This window comes from Myxocyprinus asiaticus, chromosome 50 (assembly GCF_019703515.2).
Source record: "Myxocyprinus asiaticus isolate MX2 ecotype Aquarium Trade chromosome 50, UBuf_Myxa_2, whole genome shotgun sequence".
Lineage (NCBI taxonomy): Eukaryota > Metazoa > Chordata > Actinopteri > Cypriniformes > Catostomidae > Myxocyprinus > Myxocyprinus asiaticus.
The window spans coordinates 11,525,692-11,536,266 of NC_059393.1; the positions used below are offsets into that span (position 1 = coordinate 11,525,692).

At 38.5% G+C, this 10,575-nt stretch overlaps 1 protein-coding gene across 1 annotated transcript; it reads left to right on the plus strand.

Moving 5' to 3' along the window:
* The first annotated feature begins 3,401 nt into the window (after positions 1-3,401).
* On the plus strand, positions 3,402-6,584 carry uts2d (urotensin 2 domain containing). Its single transcript, XM_051695106.1, has 6 exons — positions 3,402-3,536; positions 4,466-4,596; positions 4,773-4,874; positions 5,022-5,059; positions 5,369-5,462; positions 5,650-6,584. The coding sequence occupies exons 2-6, from the start codon at positions 4,497-4,499 to the stop codon at positions 5,673-5,675; spliced, it is 360 nt and encodes a 119-aa protein (XP_051551066.1). The 5' UTR covers positions 3,402-3,536; positions 4,466-4,496; the 3' UTR covers positions 5,676-6,584.
* Positions 6,585-10,575: the final 3,991 nt, after the last annotated feature.

Consider the following 10,575-nt stretch of genomic DNA (forward strand, 5'->3'; position numbering starts at 1 on the left):
CCAGCGGTCCCCCCGAGGGAAATGGCTTAAAAAACATACTAAATTATGTTTTTTTTTTTTTTTTTTAATGTAAAAATGCAAAACGGTTTCTGTGAGGGTTAGGTTTAGGGGTAGGGTTAGGGGATATACATTATCGTTAGATCTGTATAAAATTCATGTAAGTCTATGCAGAGACTCCACAATGATGTAATAGCAAGTTTGTGTGTGTTGCTACGGATGGCAGGGCGGGACTTGCCACGCACGCGCGCGCTCACATCCTTTCACGCAGAGAAGCACGCGCCCGCACGCGTTCATAACACACCCACTTGAACCTGCACAAGGCTCGAATTCTTCCAATCTACATCTGTTAGAACTAACTAAATATAAAAAACAGATTTTGAGCAGTTTTTAAAACTGAATTATGATCGGTATTTATGTTGACCCTGGATTAAAGTAAAAGTCAAGAGCTCTAACAATGAATATTCGGGGTTAAATACAAGTTAGGCTCAATTGATAACCTTTGTGGCATAATGTTGGTTATCAACAAAAATTACTTTGACTTATTACCCTCATTTATAAAAAAAAATAAAATAAATAAAAATAAATAAATAAATAAATAAACCCTTAAGGTTACAGTAAGGCACTTACATTGGAAGTCTATGGGGCCATGCAATAAATGTTAAAATACTCACTGTTTCAGAAGTATAGCCACAAGACGTAAACATTACAGGCGTAACACGATTTTAGTGTGAAAAATACTCTTACTAACCCTTTCTGTGTAAATTTTATCCAATATTAACTTTGTTGTCATGACGATGTAATGCCAGTAAATCCTGTAATCTGATAATCTGATTTCTATAAAATAATCAGAATCAAAATGAGCTTTATTGCCAAGTATGCTTACACATACAAGGAATTTGTCTTGGTGACAGGAGCTTCCACTGCACAAACAATACAACAACAACACAGAGATAATAAAAAAATAGAATAAAAATAAAAAGTGAATTGAAAATATAAGTATATAGAAATACACAATAAGACAATATATATATATATATATATATATATATATATATATATATATATATATATATACATGATTAGCCACAACATTAAAACCACCTGCCTAATATTGTGTAGGTCCCCCTTGTGCCGCCAAAACAGCGCCAACCCGCATCTCAGAATAGCATACTTCTCACCACAATTGTACAGAGTGGTTATCTGAGTTACCGTAGACTTTGTCGGTTCGAACCAGTCTGGCCATTCTCTGTTGACCTCTCTCATCAACAAGGCATTTCCCTCCACAGAACTGCCGCTCACTGGATGTTTCTTGTTTTTAACACCAACAGTCATGCCATGGTCCAAATCCATGTACAAATACAAATCTATTATATACAGATGCAAGGGAATGTAAAGGCAGAAGAGGTATGATATGTTGGATAAATATAAATAGACTAAGCTGTGTATTGCGCATAATTATAGCTCAGTGATGCAGTTTTAACTGTTCATGAGATGGATAGCCTGAGGAAAGAAACTGTTCCTGTGCCTGACGGTTCTAGTGCTCAGTGCTCTGTCGTGCCGGCCAGAAGGCAAAAGTTCAAAAATGTAGTGGGCAGGGTGAGTGGGGTCCAGAGTGATTTTTCCAGCCCTTTTCCTCACTTTGGAAGTGTACAGTTCTTGAAGGGAGGGCAGGGGGCAACCATCAGGGAGAAGAGTAGTGGGGAGAACACACTGGGGGGGGGGGGCACCAGTGCTGATCATACAGGTGCTGGAAGTGAATTTCCCCAGTCTCACTAACTGCTGCCTATCTGTCAGAAAGCTGGTGATCCACTGACAGATAGAGGTGGGAACAGAGAGTTGGATTAATTTAGTCTGGAGAACAGCTGGGATGATAGTGCTGAAAGCCAAACTGAAGTCCACAAAAAGGATCCTTGTATATATCCTGGTCTGTCCAGATGTTGCAGGATATGTTGCTGACCATGTTGACTGCATCATCCACAGACCTGTTTGCTCGATATGCAAATTGAAGGGGATCCAGAAAGGGTTCAGTGATGTCCTTCAGGTGGGCCAACACCAGTCTCTCAAATGACTTCATGACCACAGACGTCAGAGCGACAGGTCTGTGGTAATTAAGTCCTGCGATTTTGGGCTTCTTTGGGACAGTGATGATGGTGGAGTGTTTGAAGCAGCATGGGACTTCACACTGCTCCAGTTATCTGTTGAAGATCTATGTGAAGATGGGGGCCAGCTGGTCAGCACAGGATTTCAGACAAGTGGGTGAAACACTGTCTGTGCCCTGTTCTTTCCTTGGCTTTTGTTTCTGGAAGACCCGGCACACATCCTCTTCACAGATCTTAAGTGCAGGTTGAGTAGCAGGAGAGGGAAGAGGATGGTTGCAGGAGGTGTTGGTGTTTGTGTGAAGTGAAGGTCAGAGCGGGTGTGGGGTGTGAGACTGGGCTTTTCAAATCAACAGTAAAACACATTCAGGTCGTCAGCCAGTTGTTGATTCCCTACAGTGTTGGGGGATGGTGTCTTGTAGTTAGTAATGTCTTTCATGCCTCTCCACACTGATGCAGGGTCGTTAGCTGAAAATTTGTTTTTCAGCTTCTCAGTGTAGCTACTTTTAGCCACTGTATTCTCTTTTGACAGTGTGTTTCTGGCCTGATTGTACAAGATTTTATCCCCACTTCTGTAAGCATCCTCTTTGGCATGACGAAGCTGCCTGAGTTTTGCTATAAACCATGGTTTGTCATTGTTGAATGTTAAATAAGTCCTAGTAGGAATGCACATATTCTCACATAAACTGATATATGATGTCCTAGTATCTGTGAGCTCGTCCAGATTGGTGACTGCAGCTTCAAAAATACTCAAATCAGTGCAGTCAAAGCAGGCTTGTAGTTCTAGCTCTGCTTCATAGGGCCATCTTTTTACAGTCTTTACTACAGGTTTAGCTGATTTAAGTTTCTGCCTGTAGGTTGGAAGAAGATGAACCAGACAGTGAACAGAGAGTCCCAAAGCTGGTCTATGAACAGAGCGATATGCATCCTTTAATGTTGTGTAGCAATGATCCAGTATATTTCTGTCTCTGGTGGGGCATGTAATGTGCTGTCTGTATTTTGGCAGTTCACGGGTGAGGTTGGCTCTGTTAAAATCGTAGAGAATAATAATAACTGAGTCCGGGTATTGTTGTTCTGTGTCTGTGATCTGATCAGCCAGCTGTTGCAGCGCTGTGCTCACACACGCTTGTGGAGGAATGTAAACACTCAGCAGAATAAACGAGGAAAACTCCCGTGGCGAGTAAAGGCTTACAGTTGATAAAGAGCGCTTCCAAATTAGGACAGCACATCTTCTTCAACATTGTTACATCTGTACACCAACTTTCATAGATGCAAAAGCATGTTCCACCGGCACTCGTTTTCAACATTAACTCTGCAATGCGATCCACTCTGAACAGCTGAAAGCCCGGCAGATGTAATGCACTGTCCGGAATGACTTCACTCAGCCAGGTTTCTGTGAAGCACAAGGCAGCAGAGGTTGAAAAGTCCTTGTTTGTGCGGGTGAGGAGATGTAATACGTCCATTTTGTTAGGAAGAGAGTGGAGATTTGCTAGATAAATACTAGGCAGCACTGTTTGCATGTTAACATGATTTCAGTGTGATTAAATCGCAAACTAACCTTTTCTGTGTAAAGTTATATCCAATTTTATAACTTCGTTGCCATGACGATGTAATGCCGTAAACCCTAATCCAACTGTAAAAACGATGATTTAAACAACTTTACAGCTCAAATAACACATGAGTTTTAACACAATAATTAATGTAAGTGCTTTTATAAAATTATAAGCTTCACATTTCTGCCTTTAAACCCTCCAAAATTCTGGCCCAATCCGCTTCCATTGTAAGTGCCTCACTGTAACCTTGATTTTTGCTTTTTTTAAAGAAAAGGTGGCACGATTCGAAATTAATTTTTGTGGTAATCAACATTATGCTTCAAATGCTGTCAATTGAGCTTAACTTGCATTGAACCCAGAATATTAATTTATTGTAGGATACTATAATGATTGAATTGAGTTTCATTTTTTGAAAATCTCTATATATCAGTCATTATTCTGGATTTTGTTTTTATTCCAGCCTTCTTTTATTATACAACCACACCAGAGGAACTGACTTACAAAGACTTTTAGCTAAATTAAATGAATGCCAGGAAGACTTTGCCATCTTCATAGATTAATGATACTCAGTTGTATAGTGATTTACTCTTGTCCAAACCTCTTTTATATCAGTGTGATTGATGTCTTGTCATTGGCCCTGAAGCCGCATTAGATCATCAGTCCTTCCTGTCATGGTCCCTTTTTTTTTCCTCTTAAAAAAAATATACAACATTACACTTTTGATTTACAGCAATGACACATCCTCACATCTCCACACACCTGATTAAAAGTGTCTTGTCTGAAGGACCTTTAACATTAGAACATTTGGTCAGGTAGGAGCAGATACCAGAAGCATTTCCTCAGTGCCATGGAAAGAGTAACCTCAGCAAGCTTTCTTCCACAACTTCTGGCTTTTTTACTAGTGATTAGTACTCTCAGCATTCGGACAAGAAGCCTTGCAAGTCCAGGTGAGTAATATTACCAGCGGTAACTAAAGACCAGTGTTGAAGTAGATTTATTTTGATTTAAATGACTGACTGAAATAAGTTCTTGAACATAGAATTTATTTAAATCTGTCTCATTGTCTGGAAACTTTCCTCTGTTGCCTGCTTGTGAGTTGAATTGCATATTTCCTTTTTTACAGTCAGCCAAGTTTTCCATTCAAAGGATGATTCAAATATCCAGAACCAGATTGTGGCATTTTTGCTATGGAAAAACATCATGCCTGCCCAAGAGGATGTAGTAGGTAAAGTTGTTCATAAAATGCATACTAAAATAAATTGTATTTGTGTTACACATAGGAGTTTTTTCAGTGTAGCTAATTCAAATTACAAGCATCCTACAAAAATACAACCTGCCCTTACTTACAGTACATGTTCTTGATAAATCACAGAACTCGAGTTGGCCAGCAAAATCACAGAGCTGCAAAAGGTATTTGCATTCTTGGTTATGCGCAGGAGAAAAAAGTTTATTGTCACTAAATATAAAAACCTAATTATTATTAAAACTAGTGTTATACAGTAATAGTGGCAATTATTTACCATTTTAAATGTGTCAATTAAAATATTCACTAAAGTTTTTAGGATATTTTGAATTCCTCTTGTATGCAGTGTGATTTTAAATGGTTAGGCCTGCCACTTCCATCACAATTTGTTATAAAGTAGAATAAACATAGTTTCATTATTTAAGTGTGGGTCATTCATCCTAGATCAAGTCTTACCTTAAAAATCCCTGTTTCAGCTTGCAGTCCTAAAAGAGGAGTTAAATCTAGAAAAGACGCTGGTGTCTAATGCAATAGAAAAAGAGAGATCTATGCCTAACAAAAGAGATGATGGTGAGTGTAACTTTATTTTTAACAACTTTAGCAAAACATCAGTGCTATTCAATAATGTTATAGAAGTGAAATGATTTGCTCATATATTGCAGAATCCAATTCAAAAGTATGTAATTAATTATATTTTGTTTGGTGGTTGGATTTCACCAATTGTATTCATACTCATTGTTTTCTGGTTTCATTTTAGCCTGTTTCTGGAAATACTGTGTTTGAATATCTTAAGGTGAAGGACCAGAACCGAGGAAATCAGCGAATTCATCTACTTTCTGCTTTAAAGGGTTGGTTCACCCAAAAATGAAAAATTTTCTCATCGTTTATTCACCCTCATGCCAACCCAGATGTGTATGACTTTCTTTCCTCTGCTGAACACAAACAAAGATTTTATGAAAAATATCTCATCACAGTAGGTCCATTCAATGCAAGTGAATGGTGGCTAGAACTTTGAAGCTCAAAAAGCACGTAAAGAAAACATAAAAGTAATCCAGTGGTTTAATCCATGTCCTCAGAAGCGATATGATAGGTGTGGGTGAGAAACAGATCAGTATTTAAGTCTATTTTTCCTATAAATTCTCCTCCCTGCCCAGTAGGGGGCGATATGCACAAAGAATGCAAATCACCAAAAACAAAAGAAGAAGAATGTGAAAGTGAAAGTGGAGATTTATAGGAAAAAAGGACTTAAATGTTGATCTGTTTCACACCCATGCTTATCATAGCTCTTCTGAAGATATGGATTTAACCACTGGAATCAGATGGGTTACTTTTATGCTGCCTTTATGTACTTTTTGGAGCTTCAAAGTTCTGGCCACCATTCCTTTTCAATGTATGAGCCTACAGAGCTGAAATATTCTGAAGAAGAATTTTCATTTCTGTTCAGCAGAAGAAAGAAAGTCATACACATCTGGGATGGCATGAGGGTGTGTAAATGAATTTTTTATTTTTGGGTGAACTATCCCTTTAAGATTAGACATAAAAAGAGCAGAAGACTTTTCCAAATGGAATTATATGTATTAATAATGTTTCATGATAATTATGATAAGTCATAATATACACATGGCCTCTGTACTGTTTGAAAAAATAAAATTAATTTTATTTGTATGTCACATCAATAAAACATCAAATGAAGATATTTGGTTTTACTTTTTTTATCCCATTGTGCAAAATATTGATTAGAATTATTTGGATATTTGAATTCACAATTACGTACGAGTGCATAATGCTACTAGAATCAGTTCCTAAACATCGTATAATATGCTACAACCTGAATGATTAAAAATGGGCTTTTCAAACGCTCTTGTCTCCCTCTAGTGGTAAGACGTAGTTATACATCTCAAACTTCTGAACATCACTCAAGGAATACTCTCTTTATGGGTATAAAGTGGTGGCCAAAAATATTGGCACCTTGGTAAATATGAACAAAGAAGGCTGTGAAAAAAAAACTGCAAAGAAACTTTTTATCCTTTTGATCTTTCATTCCAAAAATTCACAAAAATCTAACCTTTGATTGAAGTAAAACAATTGAAAGAGGGGAAATATCTCATTATTAAATAAATATTTTTCTCCAAAACACGTTGGCCACAATTATTGGCACCCCTAGAAATTCTTATGAGTAAAATACATCTGAAGTTTATTCCCATTCATATTTTACATTTTTAGTGCAACTGGGTGACTAGGAACATGAAATTGTTCAACCATGACTTCCTGTTTCATAGGGGTATAAATATGAGGCAACACACAGGCCAAATTCCTTTAATTCCTTTAGTTCTGATGTGCAGCAAAAGGTTGTTGAGCTTCACAAAATAGGAAGTGGCTATAAGAAAATAGCCAAAGCATTGAAAATAACCATTTCCACCATCAGGGCAATAATTAAGTAGTTCCAATCAACTGGAGATGTTAAGAATCGGCCTGGAAAAGGACGTGTGTCTATATTGTCTCTACGCACAGTGAGGAGGATGGTTCAAGTGGCCAAAGAACCTCCAAGGATCACAGTCGGAGAATTGCAGAAATTAATTGGGTCTTGGGATCAGAAAGTCTAAAAAAAAAAAAAAATCAGACATCACCTAGAAAAAAGAGAGAGAGAGAGAGAGAGAGAGAGAGAAAAAGCCTCTGCTCTAATCCAATGACAAACTCGAGCGTCTTCAGTTTGCCAGACACTACTGGAACTTCAAATGCGACTGGGTTCTATGGTCAGATGAAACAAAAAAAGAGCTTTTTGGCAGCAAACACTAGAGATGGGTTTGGCGCACACAGAGATGAAGAAGTACCCAATGCCCACGGTTATATGTGGTGCTGGATCTTTAATGTTGTGGGGCCGTTTTTCTGCCAGAGGTCCTGTACATCTTGTTCGGATACATGGCATCACGGACTCTATCAAATACCAACAGATAAAAAAATCGAAACCTGGCTGCCTCTGCCAGAAAGCTTACAGTGGGCCCTCGTTGGATCTTCCAGCAGGACAATGATCCAAAACAAACATCAAAATCAACACAAAAATGGTTCACTGACCACAAAATCAAGGTTCTGCCATGGCCATCCCAGTCCCCTGAACTGGGGTGAGCTGAAGAGAAGAGTCCACCAACATGGACCTCTGAATTTTTTGTTTTTGCAACTTGTACGATTTTTTATGATTTTGCCATCTTGTACTATTATTATGACTTATCATGAGTTGGAATTATCTTGCACCAATTATGCTCGACAATTTTTAAGGTCAATGTACACCTTAAATGGTTTTCCTTAATTGGGGTAAATTCATAAACCGTTTCAGCAAACTAACTGACACAGGCAGATTTTGCCCATTACCCTAGATTCGTTCTGCATGTGAACACCTTTAGAAATATTCTTACCAGATTATTCAATGTGTGCAAGTGTTGTGTGCTTGCCTGTTTATGTTTTGACGTCAAAAGCATTTACAAAAAACCCTGGGGATTTCAAATTTCATGTAAACGTGGTTTTCTTGCGTTGTTGGATTTTTCTGAATAAGCTTTTGGTAGTTATTAGTGCATAGGTGTGCATCTTAACTTGATCATAAGTGGGCCAAAATCTACCTGTGTCGATTGTTTTTAAGCTGTCATTAAGGCACCACGCCTTTTCTGGCACATGCCTTCGCTGCTCACTCAATGTCAAGCAACTAGCTCCGGTATATTCCAGCTGAGAGCTTCTACTACTTGTCCAATCTCACCAAGCTCACCCTCTACAAAACCCCCTAGATCCAAGACTCCAAGAACGCTACCTTTATGAAACCAACATATCCACTGTCCCTTGGAACCTTTTCTCTAACATGACTAACTTAAGATGGCTCTATTTACACAAAAAGCTGAGCTCCCTGCCAAAGAACCTCCTTTGTCACTTGCCAAACTTGATGAAGCTTGAAACATAACAATAGTAAGGAGCTGCACTCTTAACTTTTTTTTGGGCCTGACTAGCCTTCAAATACTATTGCTACACAAAAACAAGTTTCAGTCTCTCCCAGCAACAATCTTTCAGCATACTGCAAGTCTCTAAATTCTTGATCTCAACCATAACTATCTGAGGTATCTTCCTGGTTAAATTTTTGAACACGCAAGGGCATTGAAAGTTCTCACTCTTAGTGGCAACAAATGGAATTGTGATTACAGCATTTGGAGTATTTAAGAATGGATTTGTGAAAACCAAAGGCTAGTCAATGATTTGGAAAAAGGAGTTGCATGCCATGAACTGCACCACTTTCAAAACCATCTGCTGCAGACATTCACCTATGAACATCTTCAATGCGGTCAAGATGCATTCCAGACAACATCTCAAAAAGACTCAACTATAGCTCCTACGACTACCTCTTCCCTATCATTTACCCGTACTCTTACATCAACCATGCAACAAACCTCTCTACACCTTCCTAGAGTTTACAAACTTTATGTGAAACAAAGAAATGTCTACAATAATGATCCAGCGTTGTACAGTACAATTGTCCTGGACAATGTACCTGAAATTGTTCACAACAACCATTACAATTGTTGGGTGTACTTGTGGACTGTGCCATCAATGGGTCCATACAGTGGCTTTATGATGGTTTTGCATATTGTTCTCTTGGCCACTGGTGTTATCAGAGGCGAAGCAGTCATTTAAAAGTGGGGGAAACACAGCTGTCAGTAGGTGACTCGCACAGACCCAACACTTACAGTGCAGTATTATTATATTACAGTATATATTAATGTATAAGTCTGATTTAAGTATTATATTAATATATACGTATTACACTGCCTGGCCAAAAAAAAAAAAAAAGTCTCAGACTCTAATATTTTGTTGAACAGCTTCAACTTTGATTATGGCGCACATTCGTCGTTGCATTGTTTCGACATCCTTATGCAACGTCATAACATTTATTTCCATCCAAAGTTGCATTAATTTTTGTCCGAGATCTTTTATTGACGACGGGAGAGTCAAACCACTCCATAAAGTCTTCTCCAGCACATCCCAAAGACTTTCAATGGGGTCAAGGTCAGGACTCTGCGGTGGCCAATTCATGTTTGAAAATGATTCCTCATGCTCCCTGAACCACTCTTTCACAATTTGAGCCTGATGAATCTTGGCATTGTTGTCCTGGAATATGCCCATGTTGCCAGGGAAGAAAAAAATCCACTGATGGGATAACCTGGTCATTCAGTATATTCAAGTAGTCAGCTGACTTCATTTTATTGCCACATAATGTTGCTGAGCCTAGACCTGACCAACTGAAGCAATCCCAGATCATAACACTGCCTCCAGAGGCTTGTACATTGGGCGTCAGATTTCCTTCTTACTCTGACGTGCCCATCGCTTTGGAATAGGGTAAATCTGGACTCATCAGCCCAGATGACCTTTTTCCATTGCTCCACAGTCCAATCTTTATGCTCCCTAGCAACTGAAAGTCGTTTTTTTCTGATTAGCCTCACTAACAAGTGGCTTTCTTGTGGCCACACAGCTGTTTAGTCCCAATCCTGTAAATTCTCATCACATTGTGTGTGTGGAAATGCTCTTACTTTCACTATTAAACATAGCTGTGAGTTCTACTGTCGATTTTTTACAATGTGACTTCAAGCGTTTTAGTGATCTTCGATCATGATCATTCAAGATTTTTTTCCGACCGCATTTTTTCCATGAA